The 26,042-nt window shown below is 55.8% G+C and overlaps 1 protein-coding gene across 2 annotated transcripts in view; it reads left to right on the top strand.

Moving 5' to 3' along the window:
* The first annotated feature begins 1,697 nt into the window (after positions 1-1,697).
* EFCAB8 (EF-hand calcium binding domain 8) overlaps positions 1,698-26,042 on the top strand; it is a 66,073-nt gene continuing 41,728 nt past the window's right edge. Inside the window, exons 1-8 of one of the 2 annotated variants that reach the window (XM_089307181.1) lie at positions 1,698-1,926; positions 11,866-11,984; positions 12,948-13,051; positions 15,064-15,199; positions 18,190-18,295; positions 20,590-20,674; positions 21,058-21,182; positions 24,485-24,558. In XM_089307181.1, coding sequence (XP_089163307.1) covers positions 1,833-1,926; positions 11,866-11,984; positions 12,948-13,051; positions 15,064-15,199; positions 18,190-18,295; positions 20,590-20,674; positions 21,058-21,182; positions 24,485-24,558 — 843 coding nt within the window. In that variant the 5' untranslated portion in view covers positions 1,698-1,832. Of the gene's footprint in view, positions 1,927-11,865; positions 11,985-12,947; positions 13,052-15,063; positions 15,200-18,040; positions 18,296-20,589; positions 20,675-21,057; positions 21,183-24,484; positions 24,559-26,042 lie in introns of those variants that run through there. The other variant, XM_089307182.1, reaches the window with a different exon arrangement.

Below are 26,042 nucleotides of genomic sequence, written 5' to 3'. Positions count from 1 at the left end.
AAGCTGGCTCATTTCGTCTGTCACGGTGCTTGTCTTGGGGGTCTCTTTCCTGACTGTTCTCTGTCCTAGAGTGCTTTTTTGACTCCTGGTGGGACTTGCTGGTGAGATGGATGGGCTCCAAGAATCCCCCAAAAAATCCTGACTTCATCTTGGGGAGGGTGCTGCTGACGCAATAGAAACATGGCCAGAAGCAGGGCTGCCACAGGCACTCACCTAACCCTCGTTCCACGGTGAAGAGTCCTGTCTCCAGGGGCACTGGGAGACCTGAGGCCCATCCTGCCCCATCCTGCTGCTAGAGAAATGTCTGTGGAAGAAAGGATGCTTACCATATGCTGGAGTAGGCCTGTGTGAGCCTGCCCCTGACGTCTCTGCCGACCTGGGACCTGGGACCTGGGACCTGGGATGGTCAGCCTTTCACATGGGCCATACAAAGCCTGCAGGTCAAGCCACTCTGATTCCCTGTTCTAGGTCACAGATAATGTCTTCTGTGGATTTAGAAGAGGGCCCTCTATCTCAAAAGGTAAGACAATCTAAGGACGGGGAGGGAGCATTCCAGAGCCACCCAAGACATCACTCATTAGCAGGGGGGTCCAGTGGTTTCCACTCCAGGGTTGCAAAGCCAGGCATTTATAGGTCCAGGTAGGTGACCTCAGTGCACTGCAAGCAGGCTGCTCTTGGCTTTGAAACAGTGCATGAGCCAGTGCCCCCGAGGCTACCCACCTGCAGTCAGTGCATGCACTGTATTGAATTTTTCCAGCAGAATTGTGATAGTGGTGGGATAGGCTGTATGAATTGTTAAGCCAGATATGTATCATCTATTAAGTCAGACAGGAATCGGGAGAAAGCTACCATCTGCTGGTTTGCTCCCCAAGTGCCTGCAATGGACTGGGCCAAAGCTGGGATCTGGGAATTTCACCCAGGTCCCCCACATGTGTGGCAGGAACCCAGTTGAGTCATTGTCACTGCCACCCAGGGTCTGTGCTAGCAGGAAGCTGGAGTTAGCAGCCAGAGTTGGAGTGGGTAGCAAGCCTTGGCACTCCACTATGTAACATTGGTATCTTCAGCACTAGGCTAAATGCCTGCCCCTGTCCTTCGGCTGTTTGAACTAAACTCCTCTGACTGCTGTAGGCCCTGGGCAGTGCCTCTCAGCAGGCAGCACTGCCTGCTTGTTGTCGGTGGGCATCTGCTTGTCCTCCAAGGCATCTCAGGGAGGCAGCCTTTAGTGACAGGGAGCACTGTGCTGCTGAGACAGGCAGGGGCTGGGAGAAGCAGCGTTTCTGGGTCTGGGGGGTTGGGGAAGGCTGAATAGAGGAAGGGAGCTAAGGGGAAGCCCAGATGGAGGGGTCTGCAGGAGCTGTGTGTGCTGTGGGGCGGCCAGGAAAGGGGCAGGTGAGGCTATCTGGGCTGCTCAGAACCATATCACATTGGCTTCCCTGGGTCTTGAATTTTGACCGCTGAAGATTTGAGATTACTTAGCAAACTGGAGCAGCTTAGAGTCCTGTTAGGAGGGAGGCCTTGGCTGTGTCCTGTAGCCTTCCTGAGCTTTAGTGGTGGCATCTGTTCTGTAGAATGGGAGTGATGGTTAACCCTCCAAGGTCAGGGGAAGCAGTCTGGATTTTTTTCTTGACCTCCCTAGGGCTAAAAATAGTTAAGACTTACTTGCAAAAATTTCCTCTTTAAATAGATGTGCTCAAACATGTTTGGTTCAGTCGATTAACCCCCTGTGTCCCTGGCTCTTGTAGTCAGATTCATTTCAGCTGTCTGCCTTAAGTGAATTTGGGGAGGACAGGGAGGCGGTCAGCTCCTCGACGTCATCCTTCACCTTCAGCCCGATGCCTGCAGTCCAGCACAAGTCTCACTTGTTTATTGAGGTACCACTGGCCAAGGTGGAGAGAATATTTGAGGAGGGTCTCAACAAGGCTGGAGGTAAAGTTGCACTGTAGGCTCAGTCTCTGTGACTGCTGCAGAGTGGGACCCGGTACCTGGGGTGTGTGGAGGGCGTAGACCTGACAAGCAGTTTTGCGTTTAGTGTCTACTTTAAAACTTTTAATTTTGGGGCCAGAGTTGTGGTATGGCGGGTTAAGCCACCAGTTGTAACGCCAGCATCCCATACTGGACTGTGAGCCCTGGCTGCTGTGATTCCAATCCAGGTCACTGCTAATGTGCCTGGGACAGCAGAAGATGACTCAAGTACTTGGGCCACTTGCCACCCACGTGGGAGACCCAGAAAGAGCTCTTGGCTTTGGCCTGCCACCACCTGGCCGTTGCAGCCGTTTGGGGAGTGAACCAGCAGATGGTAGATCTTTTTCTCTCTGTCACTCTGCCTTTCAAATCAAACAGAAATCTTTAAAAAGCAAGACAAAGCAATATGTTTAAATTTAAGAATTGTAGGGTAAGCTGTTGACTGTGATGCTGGCATCTCATGTGAGTGCTGGTTGAGTCCCAGCTGCTCCACCTCAGTCCAGCTCCCTGCTAATGCACCTGAGAAAGCAGCAGCAGATGGCCCAAGTCCATGGGCCTCGCAACCCATTTGGGAGACTGGGATGAGATTCTTGGCTTTGGCCTGGCCCAGGAGCAGCCATTGTAGCCATTTAGGAGGTGAACTAGCTGGTGGAAGGTTGATCTCTCTCTCTCTCTCTAACTCTGCCTTTCAAATAAATAAAATGAATCTCTTAAAAAAGGAGTTCTAAGCACACTGAAGGTGACTCGGGGTCGAGCAAGATTTCAGTAATACTCCCTGTGCAAACATCCAGATGCAGCAGTGTCGTCACCTGGTGGTTTTCTTCCAGACGCTGTAATGTGAGTGCGTTACTGCCTGTGCTGTTGAACAGTATTCCAGCCCTAGTGGCTTAAGTCTATTACCTCCATCTCAGAGGGTCACGAGTGTGGCCACAGCCTAGCTGGCTTCTCTGTTCGGGGTCTCCCAAAGCTGCAGGAAGTTTTCAGCGGCTGTGATCTCTTCTGGGACTTCACCAGGCAGGGACACACGTCCAGGTTCACTCTGCTTGTTGATGGAGTTCATTTCCTTGCAAATGTAGGATTGAAGGCATCTGTTTGCTCCTGGCTGTGAGGGGGAGGACTCAGCTTGTAGGGACTCCCACAGTTCCTGGCCTTGTAGGATTCACCAGCCTGGCTCCTTGCAAGGCTCAAGCCAACAAGAGAGATTCCAGCAAGATAGATGTTATAGTCTCATATAGCATGTCTCATAGGGTTCACGGAGATGGCTGAAGCAGGGTTTTCACTTCATGAAAGAAAGAATTCAGGTGTGGAACAGAGTAGTGGTAAGCAAGGTAGGAAGGTTTAATGGGGTAGGGTATCCATCAGAACAGGTGGGCATCTTTCTGGATGAAATCAGAGTGCCCACCCATTCAGACCGGGGCAGGAAAGGTTGCCAAGTCTAGTGGAGAGAATACACCTGACAGGCCAGGCGGGCGTCTCAGCTGCGAGCTGAGGGACACACAGCTGGTGGAGCAGCAGGCATCTCAGGAGCGAGCCGGGAGCACAGTCTGCGTTCAGACTGGGGCTCGTGAGGCAGTGGGGTCCTGTTCTTCCTGCTGTTTCTCTTTGCCCCCACTCTCTTCTCCTGGACAGAGCATTTCCTTAGTGTGAAATGGGCGAAGCTCTTCCCAAGGTTGTATTACCCAATGTTATCAGACTAGGTAGCCCTCTTGGTGCTGGGCACAGAGGATTCTGGGGTGCGTCCTTGGGAGGAGGGCTGAGTGGGCTCACTTGCACAGCCATGGGGGTGTGGGCAAGACTTTGTAGCGTGGAATCAAGGCGCCTCCGAGGCGGCCGGCAGCGGCTGCGTTCCTCTGTGCAGTGCTCTGTTTTCCTGAGGCCCCTTCGCCGCGACAGGCCCACTTCCAGCTTCCTGACTGTCACATCGTGAGCACACAGTTCCGCGCGTCCTGTCGTCCTGTCATCTGTGCGGTGCTGTGTGGGTCCCCCTGCGCTCCGAGGAGGGGGCTTAGACACCTGGGAGCACGCATTAGGGGCCTCCCCGTGTCTCTTCCTGTGGCTGTATCCATACTGTGTGGTCATGCTGCACAGCGTGTGACCGGGTATGTCCAAAAAGCTCCCTGAAAGTTGAAAATGCTGTGAGTCAAACGTGTTGTTGCACCATGCCTGCTGACCGTCAGGGCCTGGCCCGGCCCAGCCCAGCTCACGGTGCGCAGGACACTTAGATCGCCTACAGCTGGGCAAAACCAGCGACCTCAGAGCCGGTCCTTCACTAAGTGTAGACTAGCCCACAAGTCAGAGCGGTGCTGAGTGTGAAGAGCGCAGTGGTGTGGGTGTGTGTGCACCCCTGTCCAGTGGCTCTGTCCTCAGGGACTGTCTGCCTGTGTCGTTGGAGCCCCTCCCTCTTACCTGATGACTCTTCATCTCTCAAAGACTTTTTCGTATTGTTGCAGTCTTCCAAGCCACCATTACTACTGTGTCCAAGTGTCCCACTGATTAAGCCATTTCTGTATTTTAGTTTACTTAAGCTTTATTGATTTGAAACACTGTTTTTGAGGCTAGTCTTTGTACATCTGACTTCTCTGTTATAAACTTGATTTTTTTCTTCCTTAAGATGATCCTCTTAAAAGTCAAATCATAGGAGTATGTAAAAGGAATCTTGCTTTTTTTTTTTTTTTGACCGGCAGAGTTAGAGACAGAAAGATCTTCCTTCCGTTGGTTCACCCCCCAGATGGCTGCTATGGCTGGTGCGCTGCGCTGCTCCGAAGCCAGGAGCCAGGTGATTCCTCCTGGTCTCCCATGCGGGTGCAGGGCCCAAGCACTTGGGCCATCCTCCACTGCCTTCCCGGGCCACAGCAGAGAGCTGGCCTGGAAGAGGAGCAACCGGGACGGAATCCGGTGCCCCAACCGGGACTAGAACCTGGGGTGCCGGCGCCGCTAGGTGGAGGATTAGCCTAGTGAGCCGCGGCGCCGGCCGGAGTCTTTCTTTATGTCTACTAGGCTATGAGTGTCGATGTTGAGGCCCCGTCAGCTTGCCCTGTTAATTTCTTCTGAGTGTTAAGCCGTGCTTTGAAGTGGGCAGGAAGGCTGACACATGCCTGGTTTACAGATGAGCAAAGTGAGGCGTGGGAAGAGCAGCTTGTGTCTGACGTGAAGACAGCTGCCTCCGTTGCTGCTGGCAGCCGGGAGGCCCACAGCCCATGGGCGTCTAGTCACACAGATTGGAATTCAAAAGGCACATTTCTCGTGATACCTTCTCAGCACCCAGAGGCAATGTTCCCTCCCCCGCCGTGCTGCCCAGATGTGTCCTGAGACCTTTAGACTCCAGAAGTGGATTTACTCATGTCTCCTCCTTTTCATAGGCACTTGCAGCTCTGTTGCACTTGCTCTTTAGGCAGAGTGACAGGAACAGAGATTTTCCATCTGCTGGTTCACTCTCCAAATGGCCACAGCAGCCAGGGCTGAAGCCCGGAGCTAGGGGCTTCTTCCAGGTCCCTACATGGGTGCAAGGGCCCGAGGACTTGGGCCATTTCCTGTTGCTTTCCCAGGCGCATTGAGCAAGGAGCTGGATTGGAAGTGGAGGCAGTAGGATTGAGTCCAGGCACTCTGATACAGGATGCAGTGACCCAAGCAGTGGCTTAACACGCTGTGCCACAATCTCTTGCCTCTAGAAAAATTAATTTTTAACAAGCCCCTGCCTTTCTTTTTATATGGCATATCTTGAAGATATTTTCATATGAATGTAAAAAGAACTTCCTCATTAAAAAAGAACCATAGTGTTAATTGGAGGAAAGGAAATTTCACCTTTTATTGACATAGGAAAAGAAAATATGATAATTTTTCTCCGTTAGAGGTCTTACAGGTGGTGGGCTAGGAACCTGGGCTTGACAGCATTCCACAGGCCCAGGCCGACCGTGTGGCCTTGAGGGAGAAGGGGACACCTGGGGTTCTGCCGGCTCAGCAGGTTGCCTTTTCCAAGCCTCAGTACTTTTGTAGGTTGACCTTTTTTTCTTTTCATTTTTTTTTTTATTTGAAAGGCAGAGAGAGAAAGAGATCTTCCATCCACTTATTCATTCTCCAAATGCCCGTAATAGCCAAGGCTGGACCAGGCTGAAGCCAAGAACTCAATCTGGGTGGCAGGAGCCCAACTATTTTTTTTTTTTTTTTTTAATTTTTTGACAGGCAGAGTGGACAGAGAGAGACAGAGAGAAAGGTCTTCCTTTGCCGTTGGTTCACCCTCCAATGGCTGCTGCGGCCGGTGCGCTGCAGCCGGCGCACCGCGCTGATCCGATGGCAGGAGCCAGGTGCTTCTCCTGGTCTCCCATGGGGTGCAGGGCCCAAGCACTTGGGCCATCCTCCACTGCACTCCCTGGCCACAGCAGAGAGCTGGCCTGGAAGAGGGGCAACCGGGACAGAATCCGGCGCCCTGACCGGGACTAGAACCTGGTGTGCCGGCGCCGCAAGGCGGAGGATTAGCCTAGTGAGCCACGGCGCCGGCTGAGCCCAACTATTTGAACATCCCTGCTGCCTCTCAGGCTGCGCACCAGCAGAAAGCCGAAACTGAAAGCAGAACTTGAACCGAGACACTCCTGATATGGATGTCCTAAGTGGTGCCTTTTTTTTTTTTTTTTTTTTTTTTTAAAGATTTACTTATTTATTTGAAAGGCAGAGTTACAGAGAGAAAGGGAAGAGAGCTTCCATTTGCTAGTTTACTCCCCTGATGTCCACAACAGCCAGGCTGGGCCAGGGCAAAGCCAGGAGCTTCATCTGGGTCTCCCACATGGGTACAAGGCCCCAAGTACTTGGACCACCTTCTGCTGCTTCCCCAGTCACATTTGCAGGGAGCTGGATCAGAAGTGGAGCAGCTGAGACTTGAACCAGCGCCCATATGGGATGTTGGCACTCAGAGGTTTTTTTTTTTTTTTTTTTAAAGTACAATTTTATTGTCAGAATTTCTTTTTTAAAGATTTATTTATTTGAAAGGCAGTTAGAGAGACAGACAGAAGTCTTTCATCTGCTGGTTTACTCCCCGAAATCAGGCTGGGCTGATCTAAAGCCAGGAAGGAGTCTGGAGCTTCTTTTAGGTCTTGCACGTGGGTGCAGGGACCCAAGCACTTGGGCCATCTTCTGCTTTCCCAGGTACATTAGCAGGGAGCTGGATCAGAGTGGAGCAGCTGGGACTTGAACTAGCACCCATTTGGGATGCTGGTGTCACAGGGCATGGCTTAACCTGCTGTGCCACAACACTGGCCCCCAGTCAGTGGTTTTGAAAGAGGAGGATGTATTGATCTACTGGGGAGTTTATTTTTTAGTTAAAAAAATTTAAGATTTATTTATTGATTTGAAAGAGTTATGTTGAGAGAGGAAGAGACAGGGAACTTTCATCCTACACTGGTTCATTCCCCAGGTGGCCACAACTAATGGGGTTGGGTCAGGCTGAAACCAGGAGCTTCTTCTGGGTCTCCCATGGGGGTGGCATGGGCCCAGGTATTTGGGCCATCTTCTGCTGCTCTTCCTGGTCATTAGCAGAGAGCGGGATCAGAAGCGGAGCAGCTGGGACACCAGCACCCATATGGGATGCCAGTGTTGCAGGTGGTGGCTTTACCTGCTATGCCACAGTGCCAGCCTTTACTTAAACATTTTAAAAAGATTTATGTATTTATTTGAAGTGGAGGTTGACAGAGAGAAAGGTCTCCTATCTACTGGTTCACTCCCCAAATACCTGCAACAGCTAGGTTTGGGCTGAAGCCAGGAGCTTGGAACTCCATGTGGTTCTCCCATGTGGGTGGAAGGGACCCAAGTATTTGGGCCATCATCCGCTCTCTTCCCAGGTATATTGGGAAGCTGGATCAGAAGCCCAGGACCTGGGACCTGAACTGGCACTCCAATATGGGATACAGGTTTCCCAAGCAGCAGTTTAACCTGCTGTGTCACAATGTGCGCCTGCGGCCGGCGCACCGTGCTGATCCGATGGCAGGAGCCAGGTGCTTCTCCTGGTCTCCCATGGGGTGCAGGGCCCAAGCACTTGGGCCATCCTCCACTGCACTCCCTGGCCACAGCAGAGAGCTGGACGGGAAGAGGAGCAACTGGGACAGAATCCGGCGCCCAGACCGGGACTAGAACCCGGTGTGCCGGCGCCGCAAGGCGGAGGATTAGCCTAGTGAGCCGCGGCGCTGGCTAAATGAAAATTTTTTTTAAAAGATTTACTTATTTAAAACTTATTTATTTGTTAAAGATTTATTTATTTGAGAGTTAGAGAGAAGAGGAGACAGAGACAGAGACAGAGACAGAGAGAGAGAGAGAGAGATCTTGCTGGTTTACTGCCACAACTAGGGGTGGGCGAGGCTGAAGCCAGGAGCCAGGAGCTTCATCTGGGTCTGCCACTTGGGTGCAGGGGCTCACTGCTTTCGCAGTCACATTAGCAGGGAGCTGGATCAGAAGTGGAGCAGCTGAGATTCGAACCAGCGCTCATATGGGATGCCAGAGCTGTGACAGTAGCTTAATCTGCTACACCACAACACCAGCCCCTAAAGGAAATTTTAGTTGACAAAGAATTCTGCATATTTATGGAGTACAGTGTAATAATTTGATACAAATAGTGTGTTATGGTCAAATCAGGGTAATTAGCATCTCCATCTTCTTAAACATTTTTTATAAATATGTATTTATTTATTTGAGAGGTAGAGTTGCAGAGAGGGGTAGAGAGAGAGAGAGGGAGGGGGAGAGCGGGAGAGGGGGAGAGGTCTTCCATCTGCTGGTTCACTACCCAAATGGCCACAACAGCTAGAGCTAGGCTGATCTGAAGCCAGGAGCCTAGGTCTCCCATATGGGTGCAGGGGTCCAAGCACTTGGGCCATCTTCTGCTGCTTTCCCAGGCCATAGCAGAGAGCTGGATCAAAAGTGGAGCAACTGGGACTCAAACCAGCACCCATATGGGACTTGAACCAGCAGGCACTACAGGCAGCAACTTTACCCACTGCACCACAGTGCTGGCCCCTCTCCTTAAACATTTATCATTTCTTTGTGTTGGAGCCTTTCAATTCCTCTCTCCTAGTTCTTTAGAAATAATCTATTCATTTATTTTATTTATATGAGAGACTTATACAGATTCCCCAAATGCCTGCAACAGTTGGAGCTGGCCCAGGTAGAAGCTGGCAGCTGGGAGCTCAATCCAAGTGTGCTCCATGGGTTGCAGGGACACAACTACTTAAGTTGTTAGCTGGTGGCCAGCACCGTGGTGCAGTGAGCTAATCCTCCGCCTGCGGCACCGGCATCCCAAATAGGCACCGGTTCTAGTTCCGGCTGCTCCTCTTCCAGCTCTTTGCTGTGGCCTGGGAAGGCAGTAGAAGATGGCCCAAGTCCTTGGGCCCCTGCATCTGCATGGGAGACCAGGAAGAAGCACCCGGCTCCTGGCTTCAGATCAGTGCAGCTCCAGCCATTGCGGCCCTTTGGGGAGTGAACCAATGGATGGAAGACCTCTCTCTGTCTCTCCCTCTCACTGTCTATAACTCTACCTCTCAAATAAATAACAAACAAACATAAAAAAATATTTCCTGCAGCCTCCCAGGGTGCACATTAGCAAGGAATTGGGAGAGTTGAGACTCAATCCCAGGCACTCCGTTATGGCTCTGGGTGTCTCAAGCAGTGTGTGGACCACAGTACCTGATACCCGTTTTTTTTCTGGCTCTTTATAAAATATATGATACATTGATGTCAACTGCTGTGCTATAGAACACCAGTACTTCCCCTTATCTAAGCTTATTTTGTTACTTGTTGTCTTACCTCCCTGTAGTCCTCTCTACCCTCCCCTTCAAGTTGATGTTCTAGAAGGGAGTAGAATAGTGGTTCCAGAGGAGGGTTTGAGAGCACGCTTGAAGGTGTTTCACGCCATCTGTCTCCTGAGGGAGGCTTCCAGTGGTCATGGACTGTTACCTGATGTCCATCTTGTAGGTGAAAGGACCATGAAGGGCCACTCAGAATGCATAAAACGCCTGGATTCTAACTTCGGGTAGGCAGGATGGATCCTCCTTCAGCAAGGCGTATCGTGTTTGGGCTTTCACCTGTTCCTTAACCTAGCAACAACTGCTAATCGTTGCTGCGGCCGGAGGAGGGTGAAAAGTGTGAACTCGAGCAGATTGCCGGTGTTAGCTCTGGCTCCACCACTGCCCAGCTGCAGAGCGTGGGCGAGTGATCTCTCCTCTCAGCCAGTTTCCCCACACGCCCGCCCTCATGAAGTGGCAGCATGCACAAGGGAAGAGTGCCTAGTGCCAGTGTCACATCCCCATCACACCCTGGTGCCCACAGGCATCCGTGGACAGTCACGGGAGGAACAGGTGCGGGCTTTCCCTCTGAGTCCACAGGCTGGATGGGAGATGAGACAAAGGTCCAACGTGGTGTGTCAGGCTGTGAGGACCGAGGGCAGTGAGGTTGACCCCAGGAAGGTTCTCTCTCTGGAAGGAACGAGCTGAATTGTGGGAGGACATCCAGACCCCACAGAAGCCTTGCAGCAGGCCTGGGCTTGGTGCTGTGACACGTGGTGAGGGGCAGAGGATGAAGGGACAGTGGTGGGAGGCAAGGGTTGATTGAGAGCAGCCAGGGAAATGCATGGTCTTGGGCCACAGTGAGGATTCCAAGCTGTGGTAGAGTGTTAGAAGCACTTTCTAAAGGCTGTAATGTAAATGTGCATATAAAATTTACCTAGAGGTTATTGCCCAAGTCTCAGATTCCCTTAACAGCCACAAAACCCAGCCCAGGGCGAGTGTTTGTCCTTGCGCTTTCCTCCTCTCCCCGCCCCTTCTTTCTCCCCAGCCAAGGTTTGTATTTTGATAACAGATGCACTTCACAGGCGGGCCTTTGGCTTTGTGGTTAAGACACCCACTTTCTGTACTGGAGCCTGGGCTTGATTACCAGCTCCTCTCCCTGTTTCAGCTTCCTGCTGGTGTGCATTCTGGGAGGCAGCAGGTGATGGTTCAGTGTTTGGGTCTCTGACATGCGAGACCTGGACTGAGTTCTTTGCTTCTGCCTGGCCCAACTTTGGCCATTGTGAGTGTTGTGGGAGTAAGCAGTGGATGGGAACTGTTTCCCTGTCTCTTAGCCTCTCAAATAAATACATTAAACATAAAAAACGTTGTATTTCAGGATAGGCGTTGTTTAACTGCTGGTTGGGACACCTGCATCCCAGACCAGATTGCTGGTTCAAGTCCCAGCCACTCTGCTTCCAGTCCAACTTCTTGCTAATGCACCTGGGAAGCAGCAACAGATGGGCAGTCCCGGGTGGAGTTTGGCCTCACCCAGCCCTGGCTGTCTGGAGAGTGAACCACAGATGGAAGACCTCCCTCCCTCCTCCTCCTCTCTCTTTCTCTGTCACTCTGCCTTTTAATCAATGAATGACTCTTTAAGAAATGATTTTTTTTTTTTTGGTCTACATACCACTCCTGTGTTTCACTTGTCCTCTGTGTTGAAGGTTTTCACTGCCACCCTGCCTAGGCTAAGACATTTGGAAATGGCAATGGCATCTGATCTTTTAAATTATGTACTGCCCCCCCCCCCCCAATCGCTGTGGAACCCTGCAGTGGAAACTGTTCAGCCTCTGTTTTTTGGGCTGATTGAGCATTGGACAGGTAAGAGGTGAAAGCTGGCAGAAATGTCAGGGGTCAGGCCTAGACCAAGTGAAGAGGTGGATGCTGGCAACGTGCAGGCCGGATCAGTGGGGCAGGAGAGTTATGGTGTCTGTGGGACGGTGAGAGGGCAGCAGCCGCTCTGGTCCGGCTGCTTGAGGCATCAGACCAACGGCGCCTGCAAAATGACTCCTCTGCCCGTGCCCCTCAGCAGCCGGACACCCTTGCGCACTGTGGGTCTGTGATGGGCCGAGCGACTAAATGGCTGTTCTTCTTTCTCTCTCTGAAGTCATGGATTTGGAAGCTTTCATTAAGACCATGAAGAGGGTTCTGAGCAATGCGTCAGATGACATGCTGGAGGCACTGTTTCTGAAGGTGGACTCAGACTGTAATGGCTTTGTCACCTGGGTGAGCAGGGTGCCCCTGCTGCCTCAGGGCACGGAGGAACAGGTGGAGGGAGGGCCAGAGGTGGGGGCAGTCCCGTGGGGTGTTTGCTGGCTGGAAGGAACCCTAGGTGTCTTGGAGGGGTCCCTTCTGAGACTTCTGGGAACTGGGCTCCTTGCTGTTCCACACCTTCCTGGGGTGCTGGAGAGTGTGTGATAAGTGTCATGAGCCCCTGTGTGAGACCTTCTGAGTGCAATGGTGAGCAGCTAAGGTTTCCCCACCTGCCACAGGCTGCCCTGCATCCCAGCATCCAAGCTGCTTGTCTGGCTGTGGGCATTCAAGCTGACTGTTCCATGGCTGTCTATGGTCACTCAGGAACAAGCAACCAAAAATGCTAGGGCTTTCTAGCATGGTAATAATAATGTTTTTGTTGTTTCCTGACAGTAAATGTCCTACTGTGAGCACTCAGGCGTTGAAGCCGCAGAACGATTTCCCTGCTTAGCCAGGTTGGGAAACGGAGGCATAGGGAAGTTAGGACATTTGCCCTGGGTCACAGAGCTGTAGTTAGCAGAAGAGCCAGTATTCAGACCTAGGCCCTCTGCCTCAAGAGTCCACGTGTGCTCTGCCACTCAAACCTCCTCCTTGGTTGAGATGTAAGAAGGGAAATGGATAAGCCGAAAAGACAGGTTTATTGTGGTACAAAAACTTCGAAATCCATGGGCAGTTTTTTCATAACACACATTCCCGTGAACTTTTTGAAGTCAGAGTTTGTGCAGCATGGAGGGTGTTTTTGTCTAGTTACAGTGGCTCCAGCCAGGATCACATCGCCCGGGTCCGAGTCCCGGCTCTGCTCCCTATGCCAGTCTCCTACTGTGTGCACCCTGGCAGGGCTGGGTGGGGGCACAGAACCAGGCTCGGCTTCCTAAAGCCTAATGCGGGGCTGATTTGTCTGCACCCTCCCTCCCTTGCCTTTTCTTCCTGAGGCAGCAGAAGTATGTGGACTATATGATGGGCGAGTTCCGGGGCCAGGAGGAGATGAGGAAGAGCCAGTACCGCCTGCGCTTCCACCTCCCCATGACCGTTGTCCCCCTGTAAGGAGCCTCTGCCTGGGCCTGGGCGGGGGCGGTAGGACGAGCGCTGGCCCTTATGTTGAGACTCCTTCAAGCCACAGGCCACTCTCGGTGCTGCCCCGGGGCCTGCCCACAGCTGACGCTCTGTGTCCTTCAGCTCCTTCAGGCTCGTGGCCCTGCAGTGTTTGGGAGGGCCGAGAGGGTGATTTGTCCTCCTTTCACAGAGCACACTGGGCCTCAGAGAGGTGGGCAGCTTGTCCCAGGTCAGAGGCAGGGGTGGTCGGGTTGCTGTATTTGGTCCTCTGAGTCTGTCCCCCAGGACACTACATTGTTTCGTTTCTTCCCACGGCCAGGGCCCTGTGGGCTGGCAGCCTCACCCACAGGGCTGTAGATGGCTTGCATGTGTACATCTGGGGTGACAGGAGTGAAACTCAGCGTGGCTGGTCCTGGGACGGCTCCTTCAGTCACTGATGGGCTTTGATGGCCCTGTCTCTCTTCCAACTCCTGCCTGAGCCTGCCTGCTCCCTGCTTCTGTGGCTCCACTACCTGCTGTTCACACTGGACCTTGGCCTTGAAGGGGAAGAAAATTGTCCTCTCCTTCTGCCCATGTTAGATTCACTGATTGGGGTCCCTGTCACTGAAGACAGACCCAGGAGATGAAGACCGTGAGAATTTATTTAATATTAGTGTATGTGTCCAGGGAGCCTTCGTAAGAAAATGAAGACCCCAAGAAGTAGTTCAAGTATGTTTCAGGCTGGGTTTGAGGAGCAGACCAAAACATGGGAGGATGTGATAGGACAAAGTGAGTGGCAGCAAAGCACTTTTTTTAAAAAAGATTTATTTATTTATTTGAAAGGCAAAATTAGAGAAAGAGATCTTCTGTCCACTGGTTCACTCCCCAGATGGCCACAAATATCAGAGCTGGGCCCATCTGAATCCAGGAGCTGCGTCTGGGACTCCTGTGTAGGTGCAAGGGCCCAAGCACTTGGGTCCCTCTGCTTTCCCAGGCACATTAGTAGGGAGATGGATTGGAAGTAGAGTAGCCAGGACACAAACCTGTGCCCGTAGGGGATGCTGGTGATCGCAGGCAGCAGCTTTACTTGCTACGCCACAACACTGGCTTGTAGCTAAACATCTTATTATATTTATTTATTTATTTTTGGACAGGCAGAATTAGAGAAAGGTCTTCCTTTTAAATCTGTTGGTTCACCCCCAAAGTGGCCACTATGGCCGTCGTGTTGTGCCAATCCGAAGGCAGGAGCCAGGTGCTTCTCCTGGTCTCCCATGCAGGTGCAGGGCGCAAGGACCTGGGCATCCTCCACTGCACTCCCTGGCCACAGCAGAGAGCTGGCCTGGAAGAGGAGCAACTGGGACAGAATCCGGCACCCCAACCGGGACTAGAACCCGGTGTGCTGGTGCCACAGGTGGAGGATTAGCCTAGTGAGCTGCAGCGCTGGCCTGTAGCTAAGCATCTTAAACGGGAACGTGGCCAGGCCTGTCTGCTCAGAATCCCCCATGTCCCATGTCTGACAATCAGTAGCGCTTTCCCTCCTGTGCGTGGAGGGCCGTGTCTCTCACCATGTGTCCGCCCTGTGTGTGTAGCTTCTTCAAGTTCCTTGAGTGTAACACACTCACCTGCCCAGGTGCTGTACTGGGGGAGGCGTCTTGTCAGCTTCCTCCTCCTCCCGGGCCATGGCCCTGCCCACACCCACTGAGTCTGCCTTCCTCCAAGTTTCTGAGAACCAGGAGCACTGCACCGGCTCAGAGCAGCCCCCGTGGCCAGGGCTCTGGAGCTGACCTGCCATGGCCACTGGCTGCCTTCTTGGAGCCCACCATGGGTTGGGGCACCAGTTGCCTGGGGCCCGCGTCTCCTGCAGCCAGCTGCAGATTTGTATGGGCCCATGCTCATGGAAGTGAGGGACGCTCCTGTCCTTGCTCCCTTCTCCTCTGTGGGCTCTCAGTCCTGATGCAGGGGACGCCTGCAGCCTGAGCTGGTCCTGCTTGCAGTCTCCCCTGACCTCCCCCCACTGCAGGAATCATGGATGTGAGATTGTGAAAGTGGCGTTTTTGAAGCTGCGGTTCAAGAAGATCGGGTGCTTCCTGAGCATCAGTAAGGACGGGCTCCTGCAGTTCTGGTCAGAGAGCTTCTCACTGATCAGCTCCTTTAGGGTGAGTGGGGCCCCGTGGGGTGGCTGGGAGCTTCTGGCTTTCTGTGCCAGCCCGCTGGACCTGCGTTCGTGGGACCTGGGTTCAAGATGTGGCTTCCCCAGGGGAGCTTCCTGTTGCCCTCACTAAGCAGGATACTGCTTGGATGTCCCTTCCACCTGGCTGTCCAGCAGACACCGCAATGCCTGTTTGTCCTTGATTTCACTGCCCACGAGGCTCGCTTCTCTGTGTCGCCATAGAGGTGCCGGGCACCATCACCCAGAAAGCACCAGAGCTGGAAGTTAGCCTCCTCTCCTTTCTTTGTCACACACACTGTCCCCAAGTTCTGATGCAAACCCTTCGCCTGGACCAGGCAGGAAATCATGGCGGGTTCGAGTGCAGGCTCCGGAGCCTGGCTGCCCCAGCCACCCACTGTGTTGCTCTCCGTGCCTGTTTTCCTTGCTGTAAACAGGGATAGTAAGAGAACCTCTTGCAGGGCTGTGTGGGGGGCGGGCGGGGGAGATGGGGTTTGACTGCTGTGGTACACGTGTAGTGCTTGGGCTGGGGCAAGGCACACAGCACGCACCCTGCAAACAGCCGGGGGGCCCCCGGCAAGGAGTGAGTCAGTGATCACACTCAGGAGGCGCTGTGTGCGCAGCGTGGCGAGGCCGAGTCCTCCAGCAGGTGGGGAAAGCCCTGCTCCCCGCGGGTGCTGCCGCTGCAGGAGCGGGTGGGAGCCGGCGATGGCGAGCGTTCCGCGCCGTGGAGCTAAGGTCTGCAGGGGCCTGGACCCTCACGAGGCCTTCACACCTGCCTCCCTGACGCACAGGTTTCTGGCCCCTCCGTCCTTCTTTTCTCTCTGTGCGTCTTAGAGGGCAGGTGCACTGTGGCCTGAGCTCTGGGTGTGTCTGCCACGCGGGCGCCTGGGTGGCACAGGAGGACAGAGGAGGACAGAAGGCTCCCTGGGCAGGCCCAGCAGACCTGGAGGCTCTTCCTGGAGAGGCTGCTCTGGCAGGTGGACTCTACCTGAACGCAGCGTGGGGCCCAGGCTTCACTCACTAGCCGTGCCACCTTGACCAAGGCACTGAGACGCCCAAGGCTCTCGGAGTGTCCTGGGAGGGATGGCAGATGCGAGTTGGCAGGCTCCGCCGCTGTGGGTTAGACTGCAGCCCAGCGAGTTTCCGGCCTGTTTGCCTTACCGCCAGAGCCTGTGTGGGAGCACAGGTGCGGGCCTTGCTGCGCCCTGGGTCCTGACACACAGGCCGCCCGTCCTGCCCCATCAGTTCCTTTTGAACGTCTGTGTGGAGGACTGACTCCCTTGGAAACAGACCCGGTCGTTCCCCTTCCTGCTCTTTTGTGCAAAACATGAATTTCACGCAGGGAGCAGAGTCCTTCGGTGCCCCACCTAAGCCATCTCCCACTGAGCCCTAACCCAGAGCCTGCCCCTCTGGCCTCCTGTCCTCTCCGGATATGGGGGAGGAGGTACGGCTTTGCTTGTGCCTCCCCACTGGGGTGCCAGCCCCAATACTGTGTACATGGGGGTCATGTGAGGCAGCACCAGGCAGTGGAAGGGCCCTGGCACTGAGTGCCCGGTGCCATTCATTCCTTGAACCTGGCAGAACGAATCCTTGCTAACAGGGCCACTTTGACCAGGCAACACCTGCAGAGGGTAAACAGGAGTCAGATGTGGAGAGGGTCAGGCGGTGGAAGGGTGATCTCCCTTCCCTGAGACCCTGACTTCTCTCCCTGGAGACAGCTGCTATGGGCTAGGGGTGGGGGTGGGTGTGTCGGTGGGTGGGTGGTGAGGGTCCGCATGAGCTGTGCTTTCAGGCTGGTCTGGGGTGGGGTGTGTGTGTGGGGGAAGTGAGGGTTCTCACGTGCGCGCACGTGTACGTGTGTATGTGTGTGTGTGTATGGTGAGGGTCTGTGTGTGTGTGGTGAGGGTCTGTGTGTGTGTCGGTGGGTGGGTGGTGAGGGTCCGCATGAGTTGTACTTTCAGGCTGGTTTCTGGTCACTGTCATGGCCAGGCTCAGCTCGTGCCCTTCCCGGCACGCACTTGCTGGTGAGTGCACACAGGTGTGTCTTGGAAATGCATCCCCGATTGAAAGTGCTGCGCCCGGCCGGCACCGCAGCTCACTAGGCTAATCCTCCGCCTTGCAGTGCCGGCACACCGGGTTCTAGTCCCGGTCGGGGCGCCGGATTCTGTCCCGGTTGCCCCTCTTCCAGTCCAGCTCTCTGCTGTGGCCAGGGAGTGCAGTGGAGGATGGCCCAAGTACTTGGGCCCTGCACCCCATTGGGAGACCAGGAGAAGTACCTGGCTCCTGGCGCACCGCGCCGGCCGCAGCGGCCATTGGAGGGTGAACCAACGGCAAAAAGGAAGACCTTTCTCTCTGTCTCTCTCTCTCACTCTCTCACTGTCCACTCTGCCTGTCAAAAAAAGTGCTGCGCCCAAGACTTGGGTAGATCTGTTGGTTGTTCTTTTTTTTTTTTTGACAGGCAGAGTGGACAGTGTGAGAGAGACAGAGAGAGAAAGGTCTTCCTTTGCCGTTGGTTCACCCCCCAGTGGCCGCTGCGGCCGGTGCGTTGCGGCCGACGCACCACGCTGATCTGAAGCCAGGAGCTAGGTGCTTCTCCTGGTCTCCCGTGGGGTGCAGGGCCCAAGCACTTGGGCCATCCTCCACTGCACTCCCGGGCCACTGCAGAGAGCTGGCCTGGAAGAGGGGCAACCGGGACAGAATCCGGCGCCCCGACCGGGACTAGAACCCAGGGTGCCTGTGCTGCAAGCGGAGGATTAGCCTAGTGAGCTGCGGCGCCGGCCAGCGTTGGCTGTTCTTTAAGCTGATTTTTTGCACCTGTAGAAACAGACTCAGTTGAATATTAGGCTTTTAGTAGTTAGTGGTCGCTCTGGGCTGCATGCTTTGTGTGGCAGGAGGGGGTTTCAGGGACCCAGGGCTCCTGGTGTGCCTCCTCAGGCGAGCGTCCCCAGCCTGTCTCCTCTGCTCCTCCTTGGCCAGCTTGACCAGATACAGCCGTCCCGCAGCCAGAAGATGTGGGTCACCGACATGGTGTGTCTGCACAACATGAACCTCCTGGCGGTGGCGTCAACGGAGCTGAAGATCGGTGAGTGCCTCCTCTCAGCCGTCCTTGGGGGCTGCCGTCGGCCGGCCCTTGGGGTGTTGCCAGTGGAGAGAACCGGCTGGGCTGAGTCACTTGTCTGGTTGGCAGCCCAAGCCTCACTTTGTAGGCAGGAGCGCTGGGTGACTGCTGGAATGACTAGCACCCGAGTCTGTATGCTGGAGACCATAGGCAGTGCACATCCAGCCCCGATTCTGCCTCTGATCTCTTGCCACTCCCGGTCCTGGCCACCTCCATCTCTCCATGGAATGGCACGGAAGCTTCCTGCTGCTACTCACACTTCCCCTCAGGCCCACCATGGCAGCCAGGGTGGCACTTAAAATGCCCGTTTGCAGAAAGCCTGCTCTTCCAACGGAGAGGGGATCTTAATGTGCTCCGTGAGACCTGGACGGGCCGAGCCCTGCTGCCCTGGCAGTCCCCTCTGCCTGCCCCGCTTAGTCAAAGTCAGGTTCTTCTCTTCCAAAAGAGTGAGATCGACCCCCCTCCAAGGTCCCTGCTGCCGCCCTGTCACGCAGCTGTTAGCACAGCCCTGTTTTGTGGTCTGTCTCTTCCTCTGGACTGGAAGCTGCACAGGGTCGGAGACTCTTGCTCAGCCCAGTATCTCAGTGGCTGCGTGAACAAAGCGTCCTGTGCAGCAACCTTGTCAGGTAGCCAGGGAGAGGAAACTCATGTGCGGAACTGCAGCCAGTGGCACAAGCCCCTCAGGACGGGGAGCAGCTGTTCTGGAACAAGCAGGCCTTTGGAGTCAGGAGGGCCTGCGTTCAGACCCTTGTCCCACCACTCTGTAGGTGGATGCCTCAGGTAAAATGGGGCTAATAACTCACGTCCTCAGAGTGAATGTGGCTTAGTGGCTAGGTGTGTGGAGCTCCTGGCACAGTGAGATCTTCCACCTGCTGGTTCACTCCCCAAGTGCCTGCAGTAGCTGGGGCTGGGCCAGACTGAAGCCGGGAGCTCTGAACTCCACCTGGGTTTTCCACGTGGGTGGCAGGAACTCAAGTACTGACCTGCCCTCTGTGGACTCCTAGGACGCCTGTTAGCTGGAAGCTCTATCAGAAGTAGAGGAGAGACTGTCACAGGCCCCGTGCTGCGGGATGTGGGCATCCCAAGTAGTGTTTAACGCTTAACCCACTGGGCCACAGTGCCAGCCCCAGGAGCCCATGTTGGAGATGATCAGGTGTCATCACAGCCATCCTGACTGAGCAGCTGCCATCTGCCCGGAGACACCTGGGCATGGCCAGAGACAGGGCTGCCGTGGCCCAGCGTGACCCGCAGCCTCCGAGGCCCCAGCCCGAGCAGAGGTGGCTGAGAGTCTGCCACTCTGCTGCTTGTTAGCCAGGGGCTGCACCTGCAGCTGGGCCTCCTGGAGGGAGGCAGACCTCAGAGGTGCTGAGCGCTGAGGCACTGGCTGGAAGGGCTGCACTGAAGGCTGCTGAACACAGTGGAAAGAGTGTTGGCAAAAGATGCATGGCAGGGGCTGGCGCAGGACAGGACGAGGGAAGGCAGCGAGCCTGGGGGAGCTGACCCTTACTGCCCTCCCCAGTGCGCCTGGGCGTCACCTGATTATGAGTCTCCTGTGGTGGGGCTGGAGGGGCCAGGCTGAGCCCTGGTTGCTGAGGGGGCCGCTGGGCTCTGACGTGGGTCTTTGCTTCTGACTGCTTGCGCACCTGCTGGGAAGCACTGAGAGAGAGTGAGCGGATGGGCAGAGCTTCCGGTGACGGCAGTGCCCAGGGCCCGGCAAGTGCTCTCTTGTTTGCTGGTCACGCCCCGCCCCGTCACTTTGTGATTCTCTAGGGCTCTAGGCCCTGCGGGTACCACGGGCCCCGCCCAGACACACCCCCTCCCTCACTGAGCCTGCTTTGTAGCAGGAGAGACAGACCCTAAAAATGCAAACAAACCAAGAAGCATTCAAGGTTGAGATAAATGCCTGCCTCGAGGGGGCTGACAGCAGGGTCCCAGCCCAGGCGGGAAGCCTTTCCGAGGAGGCGACCTCTGAGCTGGGTCTTTCTCCCTGATGGAGGGGATGGCAGGTGGGGAGGCTGTGCAGGGCGAGCTGGGCACCAGTGGGGCGGGAGGGGCGGGGAGGGGCATGGAGGGCGAGGCCCCAGGCGCCTCGCAGGCTGTGCCGGGTACTTGGGACGTTCTCGCAGCTGCGGTGGGAAGTGTTGGCAGTTTGGCAGGGTACCGGCTGGATGGGCTTGCCTCGACTGCACAGGTGGAGGCTGCGGGAGAGCTGCGGGGCAGGGCCGGGCCCACTCGTCCGTCTCGCTGTCTCTCCCCAGAGTTCTTTGATATCAGTAACCGTCGGTGTGTCCGGGCCTTCACCTTGGTTGATGTGGACAGCTGCGTGCTGGCCATGGACTACTGGTGAGGAACCCCCCTCCCCCGGAAGGAGGTCTGGAAGGGCCCTGTGTCCTCTTGCCCCTCACCCTTTGCTCTGGGGCCCCCTTTCACGGTCACTCACACCACAAGGTTGTCACTCCTCTTGTCCCTCCCCAGGCTGGTCCCGCTTTGGCTGCAGACGCTGGAGTGTCAGCCTGTAAGGCGGGGTGGCTTGACACCCAGCAGCTGCAAGGCTTAATTTTGGTTGAAAAAAATGTCAACTGAATTCTGGCTCTGAGATGGTGTGAATCCTCTTGCTGGGCCCCTCCTCCCCTAGGCAGGTGTTGGGGGCAGGGCTGGAAGCCTTGTCCTGCTGGACCTGCCCTCGTGCCCAAGGCGGAGGCTCACTTCCTGCCTGTCTTCCCCAGGTCTGACTATCACAAAGGCGTGTTCTGCTATGGGGATACCAAAGGCAGTGTCATCATCTTCACTTCCGACAACATGACCCACGGGCTGTTCAACCCCCACATCCTCCCCAAGGCCTCCAAATGGGGTAACTAAGAGGCTCAGGGGAATTGGCGGGGCCTGGGAGCCATAGAAACCGGTGCCCAGATGGCCAGGCCCCATCTCCGCTGCTGGAGCCCGGCTGAGCGGCTGTGGGAGGAGGGGGTGATGGGGGCAGCAGGACACCGGAAGGGGGCGGCTTCTGGAGGGTGGGAGGTTGTGCAAGCAAGGCCCAGGGCCATGGGCCTCTGCCTCCCCAACTCCACCCCCCGGGAGAATGAGGGGAGAGCCTTTGACCCGGGAACCCTCTGCTCCTGAGCTGCCTCGGGGTAGGGAGGCTGCCCAGGGCCAGGCTCTGTGGGGCCAGGACAGCCTGGCTTGAGCAGAGCCAGCCATGCTGAGGATCTGGTGCTGAGCGCGTTGGGAGCATCCTCTGCGGGAGCCCCCTCTCCCTTGGAGGGGGTGGCTGCTGCCACAGCCCTGGGCGAGAGAGGCATAGAAGGTGGAGACCACACGTGGCCCAGGCCCACAGCTGTGCTCCTCGGCTGAGATCCGACGCCCGCTTGCTAGGCCGCCTCACAGGTTGGGATTACATTAAGAAGGGACTGTTTGGAGCTGCTCTCCCGAGGGGTGCTGGGTCCCCAGAGACCGCAGGACCGGGGGCTGTCTGGGGGACTCATCTGAAAGCCAAAATTGAGCTGTGGCTGCACAGGCTGTGCCTCCAGGTCACTCCCTGTCCATCCAGAGAGGCCCAGGGACACTGGGCTCCCTTTCCATGCAGGATGCAGAGCTGCCCCTTGGGCTTCCACCAGGGGATCCTAAGCCTTGGGGACGCTGCTGCCAGGCTTGTTGGGGCAGCATACGCCACTGTCAGGGCACAGATGGGTCCTGTACTGGACACAGCAGTACCCGGGACCCACTGGACCCTTGCCACCTCAGCCCCCGGGCCTGCCCTGGTCGCTCTGTCGTCCTGGGAGTTGGCACAGGAGGTGTGGCGGTCTTTGAGCTGAGTGGTAGATGGGAACTTGGGGGCGGGACAAGTGAAGCTGGAGTGGTGGATGTGAGTCCTTCCATTCTGCTGCTGGCCAGAGGCTGGGGTGCACATGGCGACGAGGGCCCCGCGTGTTGACTTGGGAGGAGATGAACACCCAGGTATGCACCCAGCTCTGTGTGACCTGGAGGCAGTTGCATAACCTCTCTGTGCCTTGGTTCCTCTATTCCAATGGGGATGACCAGGCTTATGGAGGGCTCTGCTGTAAGATTTGTGGAACAGGAGAGCATGGAGGTGGGCAGACAGCACATGCCAGTGGCCATGGCCTGCAGTTGTGCAGGTAAACAGGTGGGAGCACCCTCTCCCTCTGTGCCCATGTGCAGCCTGGGGCAGCATCCCCCCCCCTTGGGGCTGCATTTCCCTCTCCCTCTGTGCCCATGTGCAGCCTGGGGCAGCATCCCCCCCCTTGGGGCTGCGTTTCCCTCTCCCTCTGTGCCCATGTGCAGCCTGGGGCAGCATCCCCCACCTTGGGGCTGCATTTCCCTCTCCCTCTGTGCCCATGTGCAGCCTGGGGCAGCATCCCCCCCCTTGGGGCTGCGTTTCCCTCTCCCTCTGTGCCCATGTGCAGCCTGGGGCAGCATCCCCCCCCTTGGGGCTGCGTTTCCCTCTCCCTCTGTGCCCATGTGCAGCCTGGGGCAGCATCCCCCCCCTTGGGGCTGCGTTTCCCTCTCCCTCTGTGCCCATGTGCAGCCTGGGGCAGCATCCCCCCCCTTGGGGCTGCGTTTCCCTCTCCCTCTGTGCCCATGTGCAGCCTGGGGCAGCATCCCCCACCTTGGGGCTGCGTTTCCCTCTCCCTCTGTGCCCATGTGCAGCCTGGGGCAGCATCCCCCCCTTGGGGCTGCGTTTCCCTCTCCCTCTGTGCCCATGTGCAGCCTGGGGCAGCATCCCCCACCTTGGGGCTGCGTTTGCAAGCTGCCTCCTGCCACACAAGGCCAGCGACCTGCAGGAAGATGCTTGGCTGAATCCCCACAGCCCACCTCTCTCTTTTTTTTTTTTTTCCCTCATGTTCCCTGGGCATTTGGGCATTTCTCTTGGACTGTCTGGCCTGCCCCCCCCCTCCCTCCCTCCTTCTCTCTCTCTCTCTCTCTCTCAAGATTTATTTATTTTGAAAGGAAAGGCAGAGTTAGAGAGAGAGAGATCCTCCATCCTCTGGCTCACTCCCCAGGTGGCCATAACGGCCAGGCTGAAGGCAGGAGCTTCTTTTGGGTCTCCCGTGTGGTTGGCAGGGGTCCAAGCACTTGGCCATCTTCTACTGCTTTTCCCAGGCCATTAGCAGGGAGCTGGATCAGAAGAGGAGCAGCCGGGACTCAACCTGGCACCCCTATGGGATGCTGGTGTCGCAGGCAGCAGCTTAACCCGCTGCGCCACAGCGCCAGCCCCTGTCGGGCATCTCTGACCTACCTCCTTAAACTGCCGTGAAGGTGGGCTCGCTGGGTCCCTGAGGCCTTCGGCTCCTTCCACCTGTGAGCAGCCTGCTTTCCCTGCAGGGTCACCAGCTGTTGGCTTTGGGTGCTTTTGGTGGCCAGGGCTGTGCTGAGTGCAGTGCTGGCTCACCACAGTCACCACAGGCAGCCTTCTGCACAGGGACAGCATGTCGTTTTCTCTTTTTTAATCTTTCTATCTTTAAAAAAAATCCATTTATTTGAGAGGCAGGGAGAGAGCAAGCACGCACCCCAGATTTGCTGGCTCACTCCCCAGATGCCTGCAGCGGCCACTGGACTGGAGCTAGGAGCTGGCAGTTCAGTCTGGGTCTCCCACTTGGCAGCAGTGACCCGATGACTTGAGCCATCACCTGCTGCCTCCCAGGGGCTGCATTGGCAGGAAGCGGGAATCAGGAGCCGGAGCTGGGAATCGAGCCCAGGCACTCGGATGTGGGATGTGGCGTCTTAGCTGCTAGGCCAAACGCCCACCCGGAGCACGTGGGTGTTGAGGCACGATGCCAACTCCTGCATGATTCCTTTTCAGCATGAATGGAGCCTAGAGTCGCACTTCATTTTCCTCCCCAGCGAAGTTGAGCTCCCTGGTGGGGAATCAGTGTTTTCAGGTTTCAGCAGCTGGGGAGCGGGCGAGACCCTGAAATCTCGTTGCCCTTCTGCTATGAGCTGCAGGGGCACGGGGTGGCCGTGAGAGTCTGCCTAGGTGCCGGGTGAAGGCAGCCCCTGAATTGCCAGGACGCATGCGCGGGGGGTGGTGAGGCCTCTGGAGAAGCTCAGGGGTTGCCAGGCGACTCAGGATTCCTCTGGGTCTTGCTCGCCTCCTGGGGGTGGGGAGCCAGTGACGTGGACATTTTTTCCTGTTAGATCACTGGACCAGCATTTCTACCCAGAAACTCTTAAATGAAAAGTCCACCTTGCATAGAAGTTACCGACTGAAGGTGAGTTGAATCCACACGCACGCAGCACTCAAAAATAAATGCAAAAAGTGAATTTACCCACCTGGGCGTTGGTTCCCGGGAGTGGTGTCAAGGCCGCTGTTGGATCTCGTCTGTTCCACCTGCTGAATGCCACGTGCGGCCACGTCTCTCACTACGCCTATTGCTGAGCTGGCCCTTGAAGTGCCACCTTCTTCCTGGGTGGCTGTGGAGGCTTCCAGCTGGTTCCACTTCCTTTCTCTGTGCCGTTCTCTCTCCTTTCAAAGCCAGAGGAATTGCGACTTAGGAAATAGTCTTGGGCCGGCGTTGTGGTGCAGAGGGTCATGCTGCCACCTGTGATGCCCACATCCCATGTGGGCCCTGATCTGAGTCAGGGTGGCTCCACTCCAGTTCAGCTCCTTGCCAGTGCATCTGAGAAGGTGGCAGAAGGCGGCCCAGTGCTTAGGCCCCTGCCCCGACCCGGGAGACCCAGGTGGAATTCCAGGCTCCTGGCTGCAGGCTGGGCCAACCCTGGCTGTTGTGGCGATTTGGGGAGTGAACTAGTGGTTGGAAGATAACTTCTCTTTGTCTCTGTCTCCAAACAAGTCTTGTCACTCTAGTAGCTTCTCATTGCATTTGGAACAGAAGGTAATTTTTCCAAGACCATCAGGACACGAGGTGAGCTGGCTCCTGGCTTGTTCTAGGTCTTGGTTTTTTTTTGTTGTTGTTGTTGTTTTTTTTTTTGCTTATTAACTCTGCTGCAGAGACAGACCCCTTTGCTTTCCCCTGAACACTGTAAGTCCTTCCCTACCTCAGGGCCTTGGCACATGCAGTTCTGCAGGCTGTAGTACTCTTCCCCAGGTACCTGTAGGACACTCTGCTCCTCGCAGGTGCTCCTCAGCTGGCTTCCTGCAGCCCTGCAGCCCTGCTCACTGCCCTACTCTGCGTTGTCCTTTGCTCCTTTTTTTTTCTTTTAAAGATTTATTTATTTATTTATGTGAAAGGCTTTACAGAGAGGCAGAGGCAGAGAGAGAGAGAGAGACAGACAGACAGACAGAGGTCTTCTATCCACTGGTTCACTCCCTAAATGGCCATAGCAGCTGGAGCGGGCCAATTCAAAGCCAGGAGCCTCCTCTGGGTCTCCCACATGGGTGTAGGGGCCCAAGGATTTGGGCCATCTTCTACTGCTTTCCCAGGCCATAGCAGAGAGCTGGATCGGAAGAGGGGCAGCCAGGACTTGAATTGGTGCCCATATGGGATGCCAGCATTGCAGGTGGTGGCTTTACCCACTATGCTGCAGCACCGCCCCTGTCCTCCGTTCTTGCTTTGCCTCCCTCGTGGTACTGGCAGCTCCTTGAGGACAGGGACTTTATGTGTGTGCTCTCATTATGTTTCCAGTACCTAGTACCTAGAACAACACCCAGGCCCTGATGGGCTCTCAGTGCATTTGTTGAGTGAATGAAGGAGTGAGCCTGAGACCCTAAGGACAAGCATCGTTGGGTGGCCGG

Source organism: Oryctolagus cuniculus, chromosome 11 (assembly GCF_051225735.1).
Source record: "Oryctolagus cuniculus isolate XC-2025 breed Fujian yellow rabbit chromosome 11, ASM5122573v1, whole genome shotgun sequence".
Taxonomy (NCBI): Eukaryota; Metazoa; Chordata; class Mammalia; order Lagomorpha; family Leporidae; genus Oryctolagus; species Oryctolagus cuniculus.
The sequence above is the reverse complement of the archived record's forward strand: the minus strand, read 5'-3'. Positions and strand labels throughout refer to the sequence as shown.